Source organism: Vigna unguiculata, chromosome 2, assembly GCF_004118075.2.
Source record: "Vigna unguiculata cultivar IT97K-499-35 chromosome 2, ASM411807v1, whole genome shotgun sequence".
Lineage (NCBI taxonomy): Eukaryota > Viridiplantae > Streptophyta > Magnoliopsida > Fabales > Fabaceae > Vigna > Vigna unguiculata.
The window spans coordinates 12,534,516-12,557,244 of NC_040280.1; the positions used below are offsets into that span (position 1 = coordinate 12,534,516).

At 32.2% G+C, this 22,729-nt stretch overlaps 1 protein-coding gene across 2 annotated transcripts; it reads left to right on the forward strand.

Annotated features, from left to right (window-relative positions):
- The first annotated feature begins 2,594 nt into the window (after positions 1-2,594).
- Positions 2,595-21,280, forward strand: LOC114173115 (DNA polymerase delta catalytic subunit-like). 2 transcript variants are annotated; one of them, XM_028057339.1, is made up of 30 exons: positions 2,595-2,679; positions 2,788-2,947; positions 3,156-3,351; positions 3,453-3,588; positions 3,675-3,812; positions 4,122-4,199; positions 4,318-4,409; positions 4,674-4,740; positions 4,833-4,904; positions 5,522-5,608; positions 6,221-6,340; positions 6,446-6,544; positions 6,983-7,090; positions 7,239-7,334; positions 7,456-7,521; positions 7,639-7,695; positions 7,845-7,932; positions 8,044-8,123; positions 8,400-8,513; positions 9,063-9,177; positions 9,247-9,419; positions 9,502-9,573; positions 9,804-9,878; positions 9,965-10,054; positions 10,127-10,296; positions 10,504-10,577; positions 10,680-10,767; positions 10,942-11,016; positions 12,532-12,598; positions 20,165-21,280. In XM_028057339.1, exons 1-30 carry the CDS (start codon positions 2,638-2,640, stop codon positions 20,168-20,170), a joined length of 2,901 nt encoding a protein of 966 aa, XP_027913140.1. In that variant the 5' UTR covers positions 2,595-2,637; the 3' UTR covers positions 20,171-21,280. The 2 variants fall into 2 exon arrangements, with proteins under 2 accessions (XP_027913140.1, XP_027913141.1); XM_028057340.1 differs by lacking the exons at positions 9,965-10,054; positions 20,165-21,280 and having other exon boundaries at positions 12,532-13,317.
- The last annotated feature ends 1,449 nt before the right edge of the window (positions 21,281-22,729 follow it).

Here is a 22,729-nt window from a genome sequence, read left to right on the forward strand (position 1 = left end):
TTTTATTTTATATATATCATTGTTTTGATTAATATATTAAAACTAAAAAAATATATATACCATTGTTTTAATGAGTAAATCGTGTAAATATTTTAAAACAATATATGTAGGTTTATAAAAATATCTTAAAATATAAAATATTGTTATAATTTATTAAATTAATATTCATATATATAGTTTAATAAAAAAATTATATATATAATATATAATTTTAAAAATAAAATTATTTAAAAATTTCATAATCAAAATTATTTTTAAATAAAAATAAAAAACCATAATTTATTTAAAAAATAAAATAAAAGAACTCAAAATATTATATTTAATTTATTAATCATATTATGAAAAAAATCTTAAAATAAAAAATATATGATTGTATAAAACTTAAGAAAACATTCAATAATCATATTATTAAAAAAAATTTAATATAGAAAGATAAATTTTTGAATGATTAAGACTTTATCTATTTAAGTATTTTTTTTTTAAATCTGTCTATTTCAGTAATTTTAGTAAAACATTATACCAGTAAAATAACCTGATATTATTGAAGCATTGTCATATATAATTTTATTATTTTAAAATTTTATATAATTTTAAAATTTATCATTTTTTTTAAATTTACACCAACGGATTTATTTATCATAGCATCGTATGAAATTTATATATATTTATATTTAATTTAATTGTAAGTAATTTAATAAAGGCTGAAATATTTTCGTACGTGTGTATATATATACCCGTAAAATTAGTAGGTTTTGATTTTGTTTGTTATTATGGTATTTGAAATTACTATTTTTAATACTTATACTTCATATAAATTTTGATTTTAATCACTAAAAAATTTAAATGAATATTTAATTTTCTGTTCTTTAAAATCTTTTTAACAAACATTGTATTACAACATTAGTATTTATCTTTTGAAATGATTAGTTAACATTTTTATTAACACATGAGTCGTAAATTAATATTATAAATATTAAATATTAAAAGTGGTGATTTTTTTTTTAATTTTAGAAGTACCTAAAACAGATAAAAAAATTTCATAATTGAAACAAAAAAATTACACAAATCGTATATGCCAACTAAAAACATGTCAGTCATAATAAATTATAAATAATAAATAATTATTTCTATTAGATTATACCTGTTACTCAAAAAAAAAAAATATTCTAATATGAAGATGAGCAAACAAGTCAAAGTACGTCATTCAAAAAAAAAACATAAAACGTAATATCCTTTTATGTCACTTTTTCATCTTTACGAAATATTCCAATAAAAATTATATATTTTTAATTTATAAAATTTTAAAATAATAAAATAACATTTATTCAATGTACCATACAGATTTAGTAAGGTCTTAAATTTATAGAGAACTTAATTCATAATTAAGCCAAAATAAAATTGATAAATGGTAGTTATGATCATGAGTCAGCGCTACGATGCACCGATATTTTAATTTGGGTCATGTATCTGTATCCGACACGTATCGTGTCCCATACTTTAGGATATTTTAACGATACTTATCAATGAAGTATCTAATTTATAAAGTAGTAATACATTACAATAAAATCTTTGAACAGTGGTCAATTTTAATGATAAAAAATAATTAGTCACTATATAGTAACTAAATTGACAATTAAAATAGTTTTAATAATGAATTGATTTTTAAATTGATCACTAACGTTAGCTACAAGGTTTTGACTAGGGATGTCAAAAAAATCCGTACCCGCGGGTATCTGTGGATAAAACCCGCAACGGATAAGAAACAGATATTAAAAATGTATACCCTTATATATATATATATATATATATATATATATATATATATATATATATATATATATATATATATATATATATATTAGTAAAAACCATTATGAGTCTTCATTCAATAATGGTGGTAAGATTCTTACCCCACAACCGAGTAAATTACTTTCAGATACTATGGAGGCATTGATGTGTCTCCAAGACTAGTTATGGACTAACATGGAAGATAATGAAATTAACACTTTTACTTAGATATTTTAATTAAGTGATTGTTAGAAATTTTTAATGAACTTCTTATGTTTTCAGGCTCTTCTAGATTAAAATTGGACAACATGAAACTTTATAAAATGTTGCAAGAGGTGTACATTGATGAAGTTAGTAATTTCTTTAATATTTTATTCAAAAGTAAACTACAATATAAATTGGTCGTGATTTTTTATTTGTTTGTTTTTCAAGAATCAATCGGAGAAAAGAGACTTCTTAATCCAAGCACTAATTATGGTTAAATATTTATTTTTTAAAATATTTTTGTAAATACCCGCGGGTACCCGTGGATACTCGTGGATATGAAAAAAATAGACGGGTACCCGCATAACAAATACCCGACAGATATGGATACGGATACGGGACGAATATTTATTCAGCGGATAGGGTAGGGGGGCTACTACCCGTACCCTACCCGCCCCGTTAACATCCCTAGTTTTGACTATTACAATAATTAGTCTCTAATTAAAAAAAAATTGGATTACACATTAACAATCATATATTTACACGTCATGCAGGAATTACTTTATATTTTGTTTGTCAGGTCACAGTGTTTGCTGCAATGTTCATGGATTTGAACCATATTTCTACATCCATTGTCCTCCTGGAATGGGTTCCGATGATATCTCTCATTTACAGCAAATCCTTGAGGTATCTGATTCAGTATGTGAATTTTATTTTATTTTTTCTGGTTTTTAATCTAGAAAGGGATTAGGATTACTTTATTTAATTTGCAAACTTGTTTTTGTCATCTTTCAGGAAAGGATGAGAGAAGCCAATAGAAATAGTAATGCAGAAAAATTCATTCGCTGCATTGAGATGGTGCAGAAGAGAAGTATTATGTACTATCAGCAATCAGATTCTCAGTCCTTTCTAAAAATTGTAGTTGCACTCCCAACCATGGTTGCCAGTTGTCGTGGTAGAATTGTAGTATATATTTTCGATTATATTGATGATTTTATCATTTATATTTATGTTTATGCTGTATTTTTGGTTTTTATTGACTTATTTCTTAACTTGTTGTTGTATGTTTGACTCACACACACTTTGGGGATAAATCTTAGTTTTATAGTTGTCTTTGTCCACATTAATTATGTGAATAGATATTTCTTACCAATATTTCACAGGTATTCTTGACAGGGGTATTCAACTTGATGGTCTAGGAATGAAAACATTCTTGACTTATGAAAGCAGTGTACCTTTTTCCCTACGGTTTATGATTGATTGCAAAATTGTTGGTGGAAATTGGATTGAAATTCCAGTGGGAAAATATAAGAAGATAGTGGAAAGCATGTCTTATTGCCAGTTGGAGTTTGATTGTCTGTATCCTCTTTCATGTGTTAGTGTATGGGTTAATAGGATAAAGGATTATAGGAATACCAAAATCCTTGGATTGTTCTGTTCTCTCCTTGACAATATTATAGGCATTCTGATTTGATTAGTCATGCTCCAGAAGGGGAATATTCAAAGATGGCGCCATTTCGCATATTGAGTTTTGACATTGAGTGTGCTGGTCGTAAAGGTCATTTTCCCGTGCCTAGTCATGATCCTGTTATCCAGGTCCCTTGCCTTCTCTTTTTGCACCTGCAAATTAGTGCACTGTGTTATTGTTTTCGATCTAAAATTCTCAATTTTTGTTTTTTCAGATTGCCAATTTGGTTACTTTACAAGGAGAAGACCATCCGCTTATTCGCAATGTGATGACCCTTAAATCATGTTCTCCTATTGCTGGTGTTGATGTGATGTCATTTGATACGGAAACAGAAGTCCTACTAGCCTGGAGGGTAATTTCATTGTGTGCTTATCCATTTTATACTTATCAAGAAAAAATATTTCAGCAAACTCCCACAATTTTTATTCCGTCTCCCTAAATAAACTGTTGTTGGGATATGCTAATTAAATAACTGGTACCTTGCATGTTTTTTTTTCATAGGATGATGTTTTGTAGTTCTTATAACATCATCAATGGTCAATGTTATTAAATATCATTCGTCAATGAGTCAATTTGATATTATCCAACTGTTGAATGAATTATAACTTTTTCTCTATTACATCCTTATATTTTTTTGATGGAGGTGTTTTTTTCCTTGCAGGATTTCATTCGGGAAGTGGACCCTGATATTGTTATTGGATATAACATCTGCAAATTTGACCTGCCATATCTTATTGAGGTGTTGACTGGACTTTTAAATTTTAGAGTAGATAACCAGAAGATTTTATTTAAAACAAATCTTGTGTGCATGTTGTGGTTACTGTTTTAATTTAATTTGTTATTTTATTGTTTTTCAGAGAGCCGCAAAGCTGAAGATAGAAGAATTTCCAATTCTTGGCCGTATTAGGAGCGGTAGAGTTCGGGTAAAGGATTCAACTTTCTCATCGAGGTAAAGAGATATAGTTTGATATATTTTTCTGTCATCTACATGTTTCCTGTCATTATTTGATAGTAGTCATATTCTGGTGGGTTCTTAGTTTTTGTTAGTTTCATAAACTTTAATGAATATAGAAACTTGATTTCTAAAGCATATCTTGTCTTTTACGTTCTTAACATTTTCAATGAGTTTTGGAATTAGTTTTGTTGTCCTTTTATTTTCTCATTCTAATAAGTCATTTGACTATCTACCTTATTCAACTTGATGGTTTTGTAGGCAGTTGGGGACTAGGGAAAGTAAAGACGTTACAATAGAAGGGAGAGTTCAGTTTGACTTATTCCAGGTTATGTCAATATTGTTTTCCTTTACTTGACTCGTGATGGACACTCTGAGTTTATTGCTTAACAGGTTTATTTGTTGTGTTTTCATTTGCAGGTTATGCAAAGAGACTACAAATTAAGTTCTTATTCACTAAATTCTGTCTCAGCACACTTCCTTTCTGAGCAGGTAAAGTCATTCTTTTGAAGTCATTTCAACAATTATTTCCCCTCTTTATTGTGTATTGGTACAATGATAAGGCTATTGCCTTGTGACTTGGAGATGATAAGTTCAAAACTGGAATGCCTCTCTTCTTGGCGTAGGTTGTGTACATCTATCCTCTTTCGGTCCCATTAAGTGGGAGCCTTGTTCACTGGGTCACCCTTTTATCGTTTTTATTCCTTTATTTCTTGTTTCAAATACATCTGGAAAGTGGGAGATGTTTAGATCATGGTTGGAATTTGGAAAGTACAATTAAGACATCTTTATATTTATACATAAATACAATTCCTGTATATTTATAACCATAGATGCAGTTGCATATTTACATACATAAACTCATGATTTGATATGAGAATTGGACATTGCAATTGGATTGCAATGGAGTTGTAATTTTACAGATATACATTTTAATTGGTTCTTTTATTTTCTGTTTGTATGTTTGCATGTGTCTGCTTTTTTTTTTCTACATTTTGTATGCCTGCCATTATCTAAACAGCTTCTTTTGCTGGAATCTCGTCTTTCATTGTGAATGTTATAGTGCTTGTCAATCTATAGCTTTGTAACTGCATGTTCATATAGTGCAGAAAGAGGATGTCCATCATTCTATTATATCTGATCTCCATTATGGAACCGCAGAAACTAGGAGGCGCCTTGCTGTGTATTGTTTGAAGGTTCGTTTTCTGATTTTTTGTCCTAGGATTCTATATTGTCACTTTTTATTTATTTAAATATTTCTAGTTTTTCTTTTGTTTCCTATCTAGTTTTCACTGTTCAGTAAACTTTAAAGATATAAACATAAAAGTTGGCGATAATTTGTAACTCTCAGTTGATAAGGAAAATTATGATCTGACTGACCCTGCAACAGTTTTAGTTTGCATTGTTTGTTAACTTTATGGAATACTTCTGTTTGTAAAGAAGGCTCTGTTTCATCTGTCCTTTTGATGTGACGTGTAGAAAATAAGGATTTTCACCACTTAATTTTATTTGTCAAGCTCTCATTTGAGCTGTCTGTAACTAATTCTAACCAACTGATGACAGATGTTATTTGACATGTCATATTACAACGGCAGTAATATACTCAGAAAAATTTCAATAATTTTTTTTTATCTTACTATGCTTAATAATTTAGCTTTGAAAAGTTGTTGTTTGTGGTTTTTTTTTGAATTGCTTGTGGTTTGTTACATACTAAAGTGTTGTATCAGATATGGTTAATCCATTATGGGGATTTTAAAAGTGAAAGAAATTGACCATTTAAAACTCCTACTCTACTCGCTAATGTGCAGGATGCATATCTCCCTCAGCGGCTTTTGGATAAATTGATGTTCATTTACAACTATGTGGAGATGGCTCGAGTAACAGGGGTTCCAATTTCTTTTCTACTTTCCAGAGGCCAAAGCATTAAGGTAAGCCTCATATTTCCTTTTTAATGAACAAAGCTTAGAATCACTTAAAATGATGACTTGTTAAATTTGTATCAGTAATTACTTGTTTCTTTTCTTCCTTTCCAGGTACTTTCTCAACTTCTTAGGAAGGCGAGACAGAAGAATCTTGTCATTCCTAATGTCAAACTGGTTGGGTCTGAACAAGGAACATTTGAAGGTGCCACTGTAAGTTCATTCCTTTATTTTTCATATTTATTATTTTAACAGTTAATGGGCCTTTATTCTCAGATTCTTTCCACTTTCAATGTCTATACATGCATGTTTGTGTATATGCATCTTCTAATATGAAATGAAATACATTGTATTAGCTATCCATTCATACAACTATTCAATACCTTGTATCTTCTGAGAATTTTATTTATATTTGTCACTACAAATTAGATTATATACTGAATTGACTCATGAATTGGAAATACAAAGGCTCATAGCATCATTAACTTTTTACTCCAAGATTGCATTGCATCAAGGTTGTCAAATTTGAGTCTAGTAACTCAATAATGTTCTACAAACTCAAGATCCTACCTAAAGTAGTATACAAAATACCTAATCATATACCCAAGCTGTTGCCTTTTGATGCATATAGTTCAACTTTACAACTTGCAGGTGTTGGAGGCAAGGGCCGGATATTATGAAAAACCAATCGCTACGTTAGATTTTGCATCCCTGTATCCATCTATTATGATGGCCTATAATTTATGTTATTGCACTCTGGTAAGTATTTCACTGTTTTGATTTAGTTAAGCATGAGTTTTGTTTCTTTAGAAAAAACAAAAAAAAACTGATATAGGGTAACAATTGGTAGTTTTTTTTTTGTTTTTTTTTTTTTTTTTATCTTTCTTCATGTTAAATGTTTTTTAAGGTGACTCCTGAAGATGCTCGTAAGCTCAACATCCCTCCAGAGTTTGTGAACAGAACTCCATCCGGTGAAACATTTGTTAAATCAAATCTGCAGAAGGTATGTTGATTGAAAGCAAATTACTATTTTTCCTTTTTTCTTTAAGGCACTATGCTGATTTCATTTTAGAGGTTAATGCTTATATGAAGTTGAGGCACTGATGTAATGAAAATAAATTTAGGGAATACTTCCTGAAATTCTTGAAGAGCTACTAACAGCCCGTAAAAGGGCAAAAGCAGACTTAAAGGTATCCTTTCTGTGTACATGTGAAAGTTGACTTTTGGTGTAGATTGTTTTGGTGTCCGCCGTAGTGTTTTGATATATTCAAATCCACTAAATAAATTCTGTCAAATATCTATTTCAGGAGGCAAAGGATCCTCTGGAGAGGGCAGTGCTAGATGGTAGGCAGCTGGCCCTGAAAGTAAGCTGCTCTTAATGTTTTGCGTCTTTTTGCCTTGTCCTTCTTTTGATATTTGTTCATTTCTCTCTACTGCATAGTGCCTACTCATATTTGTTCATTTCTTGGTATTGGTAACATTTTAAACTCAATTTCTATTTCCTTTTGATCAGGTTAGTGCAAATTCCGTGTATGGGTTTACTGGGGCTACCATTGGTCAGTTACCATGTTTAGAGATATCATCGAGTGTAACAAGCTATGGTATTGCTTTCATCTCATACTTTGTTTGGTGTTTTTTTAGATTATCTTTTTGTTGAATTTAAATAGCATCTCCATTGAGTTCTTATTATGTTTTATTGGATGTCTGTAAAGGTCGACAAATGATTGAGCACACGAAAAAACTTGTGGAAGATAAATTTACTACACTTAATGGCTATGAACACAATGCTGAGGTAATATTTAGAAGTTTTGTTGTTTGATACATGTCATACTCTATGGGTTCATGGGTTAGAAGTTGAAGCTATCTTGGGTGTTTTTATTGGTCCTTATCACTGCATTTTAGTATGGGGAATTTAACATTGCACCAACAATATAAACTTTCCATCCTTGCTAATAAATTTTACACTTCCAGTAATGCATTTGTTTTGTTAAATTTTGGATAGTCATAACCCTTTTACCACCATATCAATCGCAAATGAGTTGCAATGTAGTGTAATTCTTTCTACTAGGTAATATATGGAGACACGGATTCAGTCATGGTAAGATTTGGTGTTTCTGACGTAGACCAGGCTATGAACTTGGGGAGAGAAGCTGCCGAATTTATAAGTGGAACTTTCACAAAGGTAACATTTTATTTTGCAATTTATTTTATTCTTATGATAGCCTGTGAAATTGATGGATCCTAAACTTGAAAACTGTTTTTTTTTTTTTGTGTTTTTCTTGAAAGCCAATTGATTTTTATGGATCACTTATTTTCGTGATATGGAAAAATGTTTCTTTTATATTTTCTCCAAACAATGAAGTACAATTGGTTCTAAAACAACTTTGTTTTTTATTTGCACGAGATTCCAATAAAAAATGATCTCCTCATGTACTACAAAGCTACATATTATCAATTTGATTATTCCAATCATTCTCCTGATCCTTCAAATTTGAATCAAAAAGTTATATGTTTTTTCAAATAGTTTAGATTTAACATATATAATGTTATTTCTGAATTTATATTCACGTTAATTACATGTTCATAACATTTGCAGCTAGTCTAGAGGCTTTAATCTTCATGTTATTTAAGCTTCAGCTTTTGTATCTCTAATCTTAATTCTATAAAACTTATTATTTTATTTGCTACATTGATTTGTCCTTACTTAGTTGTTTTTGTTGTGATCGTGAAGCCCATCAAACTAGAATTTGAGAAGGTTTATTATCCATATCTCTTAATTAGCAAGAAGAGATATGCTGGTTTGTTGTGGACAAAACCAAACGACTTCGACAAAATGGACACTAAAGGTAAACATTACTCTTTACCTTCGTCTTGGTTTGCTGAAGTGTCTCTTAAACTGAATTTGTATTGAACAGGAATTGAAACAGTTCGAAGAGACAACTGTTTGCTGGTCAAAAACCTGGTGAATGATTGTCTTCACAAAATACTGATTGACAGAGACATTCCAGGGGCTGTCCAGTATGTCAAGAATGCAATTTCAGATCTTTACAAGAATCGGATGGATTTATCACAGCTGGTTATTACAAAAGTGGGATCATTCAGAAATTTGATACGAATGCATTACCAAAATAATTCCTTTAAACTTGGGGCTAACATGCTTACTTTATCAGGGTTTAACGAAGTCAGGAGATGACTATAAAGTAAAGGCAGCTCACGTTGAACTTGCTGAAAAGATGCGCAAGGTTGGTTCTGTCATCTTCCATTTTTGGTTTTTTTTAAGAAAAAATTGGATTCTTGTATTGTGGGTTGGCAAAGGAAAAAGAAGCCACTGTTATAGTACATGATCGTTTGCACTGCATGTGGAACTGTACTCGATTGAGGACTGTTTTTAGGCTTATTGAGCTAGTCATGTATCAGTTCTGTGGGACATACATGTATTTGATTTGATTTGGTTTGGTTTTGTAATTGACAGCGAGATGCTGCCACTGCTCCTAATGTTGGAGACAGAGTACCATATGTAATTATCAAAGGTGCAAGAGGTGCGAAGGTACTACCACATGTTACCCTCTATTTTTTTAGTTTTTTAAACATTGGTTCAGATTATCTCTAGACTAACACGTATAAGAAAATCAGGCATATGAGAAATCAGAAGACCCTATTTATGTTCTAGAGAACGACATACCAATAGATTATCAATATTATGTTGACAATCAAATTAGCAAGGTTGGTTTATCATTTCCTTGCATGTTTTCGATTTCTCCAAATTTGTGTTCTTATTAGCTTCATTGTATGCAGCCGATTCTGAGAATTTTTGAGCCAATCTTGAAGAATGCTAGGAGCGAACTTCTCCATGGAAGTCATACAGAATCGATTTTTATTTCTTCTAGTACTCCATCAAACCGTGGCCAATCGAAATTACCTTTTCCTAAAATGCTTAAATGCATTGGCTGTAAAACTGTATTAGGGTATGTATCACCCCTCCTTTTGTAGTGTTGTCTTAAAGTTCTAAGACTGTTTCTGGTTGATTTTAATTTCATATATTATAATTTTTTGTTTTGTTTTATTAGATTTTTGCAAAGAAAAGACACTGGAACTACAAAGAACATTTATACACATGCTACATTGGCAGTATATTTTTTGGTCTAATAATTTTTGTTTTGCATTTGATTCAGCAAGGATCATCATACGGTCTGTTCAGATTGCACAGAAAGGAAGGCTGAGCTATACTGTAAAACAGTGTCTCAAGGTGGGGCATCTTTGAAATGGTTTTGGTTTTGTTGTACAGAATGGTTACAGTTATTTTTTTATTGGACAAAATTCACAAAAACAAGTGGTGTTGTGGTTGTAGTGTCTGAGCTGGAGAAGCTTTTTGGGAGGTTGTGGACTCAGTGTCAGGAGTGCCAAGGTTCACCTTATGAAGATGTTCTCTGCACAAGGTTTGTCCATTTAGTGAAATTTCTTGGATGGTTCGGGCTCTTAAATTTCTTACTCTTGTTTTTGGTCTATTTTTATTTTGTGCTTTTTGTACAATAACTTATAATTTCGTTTTTGGTTTGGTTTCTCATTGTTGGACTGCTGTTACTGATTTCTCGGGTACTAATTTGTTGCAGTCGGGATTGTCCAATTTTTTATCGACGAAAAAAGGCACAGAAAGATTTGTGCAAAGCAAGCTCAGAATTGGACAGGTGGAGTTTTTAAGTTTTTCCAATGTCAGTTTCTTTCTTAATTTTCTTCCGTCTTCATAGTGGTTTATTCAATGAATTTCATCATTCATTAATAACCCCAAAATATAAAATGACAAGTTCATTCAATTTATTTTTTTGTGTAATTTTTTTATGAACTCATCCTAAGTTCACTATTTTTTGGTATTTCACCTAGGTTAACATACCAATTTAATACAATCTATTCACATTTAATTTGAATTATTATTATTATTTTTTAAAAGCCAGCAATAACAATAGTTACATGTATTTTCAGTAATAATATAGAAATAATGTATAATGATTGCATTTACAAAATTCTTATAAACATTTATGCCAAATTTATATTTTTAATAGAAAAGAATGCATTTACGTTAATGTTTAATGACATTCTTCTTGCTTTAATAAATTATACTTCACTTATTTTAAAAAAATAATGTAACACTTATTTCTCTTATTTTATTTGAAAATAGCATATTTGTTAAAACTTAAATAAAAAAAGTAAAAAAAATTAAATATTAAAGTTTTAAAATGGATTATTTTTAAGAAAAACTAAGCAAAGATAAATATTTAGGTATAAAGAATTTATCATTCTTGATGTTATTAATAAAATAATAATAGTACTTTTTATTTTATTTATATATTATTTATGTATATACTTGAATTAAAACTATGCTTAAATAAATTAATAAATTTAATATTTTATTTATGTATTTAAATTTTCTATTAAAATATTCTTTTTTCCAAACTATAAATTACATTTTTATAAGGTATTTTAAAAAGTTACTGAATATAATTTTTTTGATATTTTAAACATATAATTAAAACAACTATTCTTTTTTATAAAACAACTTTATTTTTATTAAATTTTAATCAATATGCTGTTTTATACAAAATAAATATAGTAGAAAAGTTTCCTTTTATTAATATCTTGAATGGCGTTTATTGCTGAGAACAAATTAATTTAGTATATAATTCGTGTTTGATTTACTATTTGCAGAAACAAGTGATTTTTTAAAGATTAATTTGATACTTGAAAGTAAAAGTTCAGGGATCAATCTATACTTTATACATATATATTGTCGAAATCAAAATTTGCATTTCTTTATCAAGGACTAAATTACTATAATTCTACACTTCCATGAACCAAAATGTCCATTTTAACTTGTTACATGTTATTACATACATGTTAGTTGAACGTGGTTACCGTATTCTCTTTTCTTCATCTATATGATAATCTGTATATATTAGTTTTAACTAACGGACTTCAACCTATATTACTGTAATATGTAGCATTGCAAGTCTGTTTAAAAGGATTTATATAAATAGATGAAGGTTTAATATTTCTTTTTTTCAAAAAAAAAACTTTGACTCTTTATCTTACCTTTATTTCATATGTAGAGATTGAAGTTAGTTTTACAAATTTTTAGTTATAAATTGTGGATGGTTAAAAGTAAATATTATGAATTGGATGTGTTATTGCAAATTTAATGCATGTAGAATCAGTCCGGATACTCCAAGGAGTAGGAAGAGTTTGTTTGGATTCAAGGGTGAACTGGTTGGGATGGTAAGTTTCATATGAGCCTTTGTTAATGTTGATGATTGATTCTTTTATGCTAAGACTATGCGCGAGTTTATTGTTCTTGGGAGAGACAATAAACAATATCATGGATTGTGTGATATTGGATGAGTTGTTGTAATCATAATATGATGTTTGTTTGTTAGTTTACCCTTGCAACTGTGTAGTTGCGGTTTCCATTTCTTTGATGATTATATGATTGTTGTTCCATCAGAGCAAATGTTGTAGATGTTGATTTGAATGCATCGCACCGAATAGCTTTGTGGTTGTATGAAAAATAAAACTTGTTTTATTGATTTTTGAATATGATAATATGATGTTTTGTTTGTTAGTTCTAACTTGTATTTGTGTTTGTAGTTGTGGTTTCTATTTTTTTGATGATTATATGATTGTTGTTCAATGAGACCAAATGTTGTAGATGTTGACGTTGATTTGAATGCATTGCATTGCACCGAAGAGCTTTGTGGTTGTATGAGAAAATGTTGCTGGACTATTTTGATATTATATTTTTAATCTAGGAATATTAAAAATGAATGTTTACTGTATATAATATGAGGGGATGTGATGTTTTAAGTAGAAAGATGGTGTGTAAAGGGGTCACATTTTTAGTATTTTTTTCTCTGGCTGTGGTTCTGTTTTTGATTTTTGTTTCTGGACTGGTTTTGCTGTGGAACAGTCCCTTGGTAAAGTTTTCTCATCATCCCATTTCCATCACCATTTTTTTTTATTATTGTTTGTTCACTTAAAACGTGAAGTTTACAGTTTTTTTTTTTTTTTTTTTTTTAAATAATGAGAATGCCTGATGCTTGAAAAGCCTGGTATGGTATGGTGAGTGTTGAACTGTAGAATGCGCTCTTCCATGCTCTTTCCTTAAATCCCAAATTTTGTTTTTGGTCAAGTAATTATGATGCTTCTTATCTTATAAATGAAGTAAAAATAAATAAAAGTTTGTGGCTTGATGTGACTATTTTTTGCTTTTTTGTTATCTTAATGGAAGTCATTATTCATTGTTGGTCGGACATGAAGTGACCAGGGGTTCAAGAGATCGAAAAGATCGGAAGGTTTAAGAAACAAACTTAAAAAATGAAATATTTTATTTATAATTTATTTTTTGAGTTTTTTTATGTTAAATTATTCATTAAATTGTCATAATTAATTTCATTTAATATGATTTATGTTTAATCTTTTTTAGAATATTATTGATCTTAATTTTTTATTATCATTAACTTTGAGAAACTTTTTTTCGACTGAAGCAACTGACACTGGAATTGTTAACATTATTCTATAAGTTATATATACATTTGGAAAAGAATCTATTCTTTTTATATAATTAAAAATATTAATCGATTTATCATTTTCTACATGTATAATTTCCCTTAAGATATTTAATTCTGAAAATAAATCAAATTCACCAATATCCAACAAAATATCATGTTTTAAAGATTTTGAAAGGTTTAAACATTTTTCTTTCAAAAATGTATAATATAGTGACTTTAATTTTAACACTAAATAAAAAACCAAAAATATCTTCATATATTTTAAATTGTTCAAATCTACTCTGAAGTGTGGTAATTGTTCTATCTACAATATATAAAAAGTAATCAATTCTAAATGATTCTTGAAGAGATTTTACAATTTCATTATCAACATTTTCATCACTTTTTTTTTTTTTGCGTTTCATACGTTTTTCACGAAACTTAGGTTCTATATTCATTTCAAAAGCAATTTCCTTGGAAGAAATCAATGCATTTTCAAATCCATTTTCTTTATACTATTCAAAAAATGAAAGAAGATCTTTTACTTGTTCAATAGCTTCATCAATGCACATAACTTTTGATTGTAAATTCTTACTTAAAGAGCTAACTGCAAATAAAATGTCATACCAAATATTCATACATAACAAAAACTCAAAGTTTTCTAGTTCATAAGTTGTTAAAAAATTAGCTTCACTATTTTATTTTAGGATCATTACTAACTTCAGCTAATTCAAATAAAACATCTCGTATTTGTGAAGTTTGAAATCTTATAGCTTTCACACTTTCAATACGACTTTCCCAACGTGTTTGTGAAAATGATTTAAGAGTTAAGTTATGTATATGGGCTTGTAAAATTTTCCACCTTTTTTGTAGAAGAAGAAAATAAAGTATATTTATGTTGTAACACACCAAAAAAAGATGTAGCTTTTGGACAAGAGTTAGCCCTATCACAAATTACTAAGTTTAAACTATGATAACCACATGGAGTATAAAATGATCTAGGATTAATATCAAAAAAAAATTTCTTCACACCCTAATGTTTTCCTTTCATATTATATCCCTTATCATATCCTTGGGAAGACCGTTCATGATGACAACACGTACCAAGATAGATGTGCATGCAAAATCAATGACTATGGAGATAGAAGACGAGAAGGTGCAGTTCAATGTGTTAGAAGCCATGAAGCACCCGACTGAAGACCATTCTTTGTTTTGTATTGATTTACTAAGTGATGTAATGAATAATTTTGCTTTTGGTTTTTTAGACATTTTCTCTGGGTTTTTTTCTTCTTTGGATTTTTCTTTCTCAAATATGTCGTACACAATTTTTGACGACAAAGAAAACTTTAAAACAGGTGATATAAGAACGCAGTTTCACTAGATGATACCTATGTGGCGTTCGAGTGTGATGCTAAGGTGGCTGAAATTACCTTAGGTAATAAAATGTTGTCGTCTGTGGAACAACCACCTACTTTGGAGTTGAAACCCTTGCCATCTCATTTGAAATATGCTTATCTTGAGAGGGATGGAAAACTCCCTATTATTATATCTGCCTTGCTTACTAATGAGCAGGAACAACAATTGTTGTAGGTTATCAAAGATCACAAGAGAGCAATAGGTTGGACGTTGGTAGATATTCCTGGCATTAGTCATTCCTTCTGCACACACATAATACTCTTAAAGGAGGATGTTAAGCCAACAAGGCAGCCTTAGAGGAGATTGAATCCTCGGTTGATGGAGGTTGTGAAGAAGGAAGTCACTAAGTTACTACAAGCAGGTATTATATATCCTATTTCTGACAACACTTGTGTGAGTCCTGTACATGTGGTCCCTAAGAAATCTGGGATCACCGTGGTCAAGAACGAGTTGATTCCTACTCGTATTCAGAATAGCTGGAGGGTCTGCATTGATTATAGAAGACTAAATCAGGCCACCAAGAAAGACCATTTTTCCTTACCATTCATGGACGAGATGTTAGACAGATTGACAGGTAAGTCTCATTACTGTTTTCTTGATGGATTCTCTAGGTATTTTCATATCTGCATAGCCTCAGAGGTTTTCACCCAAGTGTTGTCAGAAATAGGACATATAATACCTTCTTGTAGCAACTTAGTGACTTCCTTCTTTACAACCTCCATCAGTTGAGGATTCAATCTCCTTTGAGGCTGCCTTACTGGCTTAGCATCCTCCTCCAAGAGTATTATGTGCATGCAGAAAGAAGGACTAATACCAGGAATATCTGCCAACATCCAACCTATTGCTCTCTTGTGATCTTTGATAACCTACAATAGTTGTTGTTCCTGCTCATCAGTAAGCAAGGCAGATATAATAACATGGAGTTTCCCATCCCTCTCAAGATAAGCATATTTCAAATGATATGGCAAGGGTTTCAACTCCAAAGTAGGTGGTTGTTCCATAGACGGCAACATTTTATTGCATAAGGTAATTTCAGCCACCTCAACATCACACTCGAACGCCACATAGGTATCATCTAGTGAAATCGCATCCTCAATATCACTTGTTTTAAAGTTTTCTTTGTCGTCTAAAATTATGTACGATATATTTGAGAAAGAAAAATCCAAAGAAGAAGAAAAACCAGAAAAAATGTCTAAAAAACCAAAAGCAAAATTGTTCACTACATCATTTAGTAAATCAATACAAAACAAAGAATGGTCTTCAGTCGGGTGCTTCATGGCTTCCAACACATTGAACTGCACCTTCTCGTCTCCTATCTTCATAGTCATTGATCATGCATGCACATCTATCTTGGTACGTGTTGTCATCATGAACGATCTTCCCAAGATTATTGTAGTTGAACTCATTCCTTCATCGTCCTTCATGTCCAAGATGTAGAAATCTGCAGGAAAAATTAACTTGTCCACTCGGACAAGCACATCTTCTAACACACCTGCAGGGTTAACTGTGCTACGGTTGGCCAGTTGAATGACCACACCTATAGTCTTAAGAGGTCCAAGATGAAGAGAAGTAAAAAATGACAAAGGCATCACATTTATAGAAGCTCCTAAATCTAACATGGCATTGTCAAACTTAGTACTTCCTATAACACAGGGGACAGAAAACATACCTGGATCCTTGCATTTTTGTTGTATTTCGATAGATCTCTTAATCAAGCTTGATACATTTCTTTCCAAGTTCACAACCTCATTATCCCTAACACGCCTTCTATTGGTGCCAAGTTCTTTAAGAAACTTGGTGTATTTCAGAATTTGCCTCACAACATCCAACAAAGGGATGTTTATCTCTACCTTCTTAAAAGTATTCAAGATTTTTTGGTCCAACTCCTCTAACTTCTTTGTTTTCAGTTTCAAATGATTTGGATAGGGAGGAAGGGGAGAATAAGATGAAGAAGAATTAGAAGAAGAAGAATTAGAGGATACTAACCTGGAGTCATTAGTGGGTGTAGGCGTCTCAAATGTACATGGTATTGGTTCGCCTGATCCTTCACTTTTATCAATGGATGCAAATTCGTTTTCCTAATCTTCATTCTCTTGGGCTTCCTCAAGTCCTCGTACCTGTTTACCCGATCTTAAAGTAATAGCACTTACATTACGTGGGTTGACCACAGTTTGTGCAGGTAGTTGACTTGATCCTTGATTAACTTTAGATTTTAAATTCTCCGCCCTTTGATTCAAGTCAGTAATAATCTTTTTTACTTCATCATTCTGCTCAACCATAATATTCATAAATTTTTCTACCAGCGATGCAACATCTGATTGAGGTTGTTGTCTCATTTGAGGAGGAACATAAGGTTGCTCGTGTTGTTGATTACCCCATTTCATATTTGGATGATTTTTCCAACTTGGATCATACCTATTGGAGGACAAGTCATAATTCTTCTGAGATGTTTTATTTCCTCCAAACATGTTGGTAGCAGAAGCTTGAGATGGTTCCTCCACAATAGTTCCTGTTAAGCTAGGGCATTCATCAGTATAATGGCTTGTTGAAGTACAAATTTCACACACCTTTGTTATTTTTGGAGTTGATTTTTTGAACAAGCTTGCAATCTCATCAAGCTTCTTTTCTAACCCAGCTATTCTTTCATCCATCTTTTTTTCATTTGCTGCATAAGTCTCAACTTCGTGGTCTCCCCTTAACGACGTTACTGAATTTGCTCTTGTTTCATACTGTTGACTATCAGTTGCCTTTCGTTCAATCAACTCTCTAGCGGCTTGTGGCAATTGATCCAGAAAAGATCCATCGCTTGCAACATCTACCTATTGTCTGTCTGACAAACTCATTCCTTCATAAAAGTATTGAATGAGGACAAGATGCACAGAGTTTGTTGAATCTTTCCCAATATTCACTAAGGGTTTCTCCTTCTCGAGATGCAGAGAAATATTTCTCAAGAAAAATTCTTTCCATAGTTTCCTAATTAGTGATTCTCAATGAAAGGTAGTACCATCAATCTTGTGTCGCTCCTTGAAGGGTAAAAGGAAAAACTCTCATTTTGAGGGTTTCTAGTGCGATCGTGGGAGATTTAAAGTTTTCACAGATCATATGGAATTGCCTCAAGTGTTTGTGTGGATTCTCTCCTGATAACCCATGAAATTGTGGCAAGCCCTTTAGTAGGTCACTCTTGAGCTCACACTACCCTTCTGGGTATTGGATGTTGTTGATGATGATGGGATTGTTGGATGTGGCCAACTGTCTGATGGTTCTCTCCTCCATTATGTTTGGATCTGGATCTGATGAAGGATCTAAAGATATATTTGTGAATGGAGGGGATGAAGGTATTGTTTCTGCAGTAGCTTCAGATGTAGAAGGTGTTCTCTCAATAGAACACCCGAATTCAAGTCTTCTACGTGTTTTGCGCAAGTTTCATTCAAGTTCCAGATCAAATTGATAGATTTTACCCGGGTTGGCTCAGGTCATGCACTATGCAGTCTGAAGATGTTCCTTTCTTTTTTATTTTTTTTCTTATTAGTGTTTTGTAAAAAGATTTCAAGAAAGAAAGAATTTAAGATGTTGTTGGGTTCACTCCCAGGAAAGAGAGGTGCGTCACAGTGGACAACTTAAATACCAGCCAGAGTTTTCCCAACTAATCTCAAAATATTTCTAAAGAGAAATTCTTAATCAAAACAAAAACAAAAATTTTGCTAGAAATATTGAAAACAACTAAAGACTACAAAAAAAAACTCAAACTTTATTAAACGTATATGCGTAAAAAAAATAAAGTAAAATAAAAAAGTGAAATGAATGAATAAGAATCAAAATAAAGAAAATACTAACCGCACTCCCCGACAACGATGCCAAATTTGATAACGTTGTCGTTAAGCGATCAAATTAACACTACTTAACTCTAGCAACTTCAGTATTGCCAAGTTAGTAGTGAACCAACTAGATAGGGTTAAGCTAACCCTGAGTCGTATCCCAACGAGTACATAATTGATTTTTAATATTTGACTCTTATAAAAAATCTATCCTAATGCAACTAAACTATATGATAATATGCAAAAATTTAGAGAAGAATTTAAGAATAAAATAGCAAATTAATAAAAGACTTAGAAACAATTATAATAAAACAGGCCAATTCCACTGCTTTCAATATAGACTCTTCATCGGTCATCTTCAAATTATTGTTCAATTAGCTATTGTTTTCCTCTTCAAATTAATTAAAGTAAATTCTTAACTAATTTGTTGGCGTTCTTACTATTAACTAAAAAAGTAAATTCTCAATCAAAAGTAAGAACTTTGTAGATTAATCATAGTAGATTCAATCATAGTACATTCTCAATTAAATACTATTATGCCTAATCATGTCTATTCTTTTATCTCTAAAATCAAGTAAGAAACTAATTAACCAAAGTAAATTCTTGATTAATTCTAATTAAAGTTTTTACCTCTAATCAAAGTAGATTCTCAATTATTAGCAAAAACTCTTTTAATTACATAAAAGTTTCTAAATTTAATAAAAGTAAATTCTCAATTAAAGTTAAAAACCCTTAACTCATGTGATTAACGTGCATGTAGATTAAAACATATAACTATTTAGCTATGATGTAAAACCATTACTTTTCACGTGATTTGGAGATAAAAGACATAGATGAATGAAAGTAAAAACAAGAACGAGAGAGGTGGTAGATGGATGATAGCTGCAAAAACTAGAGAGTTGCTAAGTGTCCTTCTTCTGCTCCCTTAGGTCTATTTATATAGGCGTCGATTGGACTTGAGCTTTATATGTTTTGTTGCTGAAATATTTTATCTTTATTTAATTAATTAGCAACTTAATTTTTGTCCAATTTTCAATTTTTCCCCTCTTCTTTGACCATTTTTGCAGTATTGACCAGAATTTGATCAAAGTTGACTACTGCTTTGACCATTTGTCCTGTTTGACCAGCTGATTGCCCTATCAAAGGTTGACACGTGGAAATGCACTTTCTCTCTCCAGAATTAGGGTTTCTGCCTCCATGGTTTGTGCATCCATGATGGATTGTGGCTGCCACAATGGTGGTTGTGCTGCTGTGGTGGAATGATGCGTTGACGTCTGTTGCGTTCTCCGATGGACGCAAGAATAGTTTCATGGTACGGATGCAAAACGTGGTAGTTGCGTCTTTCTTTTTCGCCAATGGAGGTGCTGTTACGAGTAAGCTGCTTGCACCGTGGAGATGAAGATGGTGCAGGTTCATAGCGTTTCTTCTAGTGATGCGAACTGTCGCTGGTACCTTCGTCTTCGCGGTGGTACGAAGCGAATCTGGTTCGTTGCACGGAAGATGTAGATCTGTGGTGGCGCGACGTCGAGGTGTAGGAATGGCGTGGAAGATCACGTACGGTGGTGGAGTTGCGAGATTCGAACAACTGCGAGGTTGTAGTTCTGGCTGACGGTGATGCTGGATCGCGCGGTGCAGGTGAGGTGGCTTTTGACGCAAGTGCAGGTTTCGGTACTGCAGTTGTTTGCGTCGTGGTCGCGCTTCCATGGTGGTTGCTCGCGTTGAGATATGGCAAGGTCCATGGTGGCCAGAGGTTGACCGTGTGATGGTGGTGGGAGAGGAGAAAGATTAAGATTTCTTTTTGGGAAGGAGATGATGACGTGGCAAGCTCTGATTAGTCAATTTAGTGAGTGGAGGATTATGACACATGTCATCATGTGGTTGGACAGATTAATTAGTGGAGGATTGGCACATGGCATGATCTGGTTGAGTGGAGTTTAAGTGGTAGGAAGGGTGCAACTTAGTAAAAACTAGGGGTGCAGAACAGGTTTTTTAGGTGGTCCACTTGTAGGAGGAATGTGTAAAATAAAAATTGGGGGTGTTATTCCTTTCCAGGATTTTCTGATTTTTGACTTATTTTGTAACTTTGAATATTTCAAATCCACACTGTTAATGACTCAAATTAAACTTCAGTTGCATCAATAAACGTTAGAATATCCAATAATATTTTATGCAACTAAAATCAATTTTTACGCCATCTTTATCTTATGAATTCAATAAATCCAATAATAATGAATCCTGATTAAATTAATCTTTAAAGCACTAAAATTCAATTAAATCCCCAGATTAAATATTAAATGAGGGCAAAAATTTGAACTAATCAATTTCACTTGTTAACAAATTTATCAACTCATTTTTCATATTATGCCCAAGGTAATTGTAACGTCTTAGCCAACAATTATTTATTTAAAATTTAAAATAAAAGTAATAATAATCTGCATTTATTAATGAAATATTTTTCCCAAAAATGCGGGAAAAATTAAAACTTTATTTCAAACGTGCCAAATAAAAAAATTTCATAAAGGCGTTCACCTATTACAAATAATAAAATTGTTCATAACACTAGTTACAAAATAAATCCATAAAACTCATGAAACATCTCTATGTAAAAACTCTCATGCGGCCCCACTCCGGCTCTAAGTTTCTACGGGCTCACCTGCATCAACATCTGCTCCCATGTAACGAGTTACATAATCATCGCCAAACACACATATAGGGTGAGTTCAAATAAAAAAATACAATATATATTAACAAATATAATTTCAAACCCATGACCTTGTTAGAACCTCAATCCTTAAACCTCGACTTTCAAATCCTCTGTTGGACGCCTCTTGATTCTACACCCCTTGATGGTTACACTGATTGATCCTTGCTGCCACAAGTGTCTACTCGCCCCTCCAGGCCACCACCTAATAGTCCACACGCAAGAATAAACGTGTCACGACCACAATCTGCAACACCAAGTGGAGTTTTCCAATACAAACCGTAATCCGTATTTTTTCCAAGACTACCAAACTCGTCAGATAACACCGAGGAGGGCAACTTCCGGAACCCATTCATACGAGTCACGATCTCGCACACTCCACTAGACTTCCAAAACCACCAGGCTACAACCTCGAGTGGCAACGTGTTACCCCAATATAAGTTGCACTCGTAACTAGGCCCCTAGCAAAGTATCACATAAAGACCTCCATCCAAATCTGTGTAGAATCCTCCACGCAGACCACATCTGCACCTGGAACCGCCTGGTGCCTCCACTGCATCGTTGGGCGAACTTGAGCTCTAGACCGCCTAGCAGCATCCCCCCCACCACCAGGCGCAATGCGCCTTCCAATGCTACTGTCAGCCCAATTCCGCCTAGCAGAACCATCCCTTATGTTAGGCGCCACGTGTGTCCAGTGGCAGCCACTATTTTGGGTCCCTACTGTCTGGCGGCTTGTCCCGTGTCACCATGTACCATACCAGTAGCGCAATGCTACTAGCTTTTGGCACTTTGGAACAAGTTTTAATGAACCTCACGCACGCAGCACACTCAATTAGTAACCAGCAAGCCATGAACCACATCACAATTAAGGCAAAACATAGATTTTACATGCATATAATAAAAATCATACCATCAAAATAATCACACAATT

What these genes read in the sequence shown, in the direction of transcription:
- LOC114173115 (XM_028057339.1), top strand. Translation starts at nt 2,638, where the DNA reads ATGGGTTCCGATGATATCTCTCATTTACAGCAAATCCTTGAG. An exon ending in AAGTCCTACTAGCCTGGAGG is followed by an intron (nt 3,813 to 4,121) that starts GTAATTTCATTG and finishes TTTTCCTTGCAG; the next exon opens with GATTTCATTCGGGAAGTGGA. An exon ending in TTAAATCAAATCTGCAGAAG is followed by an intron (nt 7,335 to 7,455) that starts GTATGTTGATTG and finishes AAATAAATTTAG; the next exon opens with GGAATACTTCCTGAAATTCT.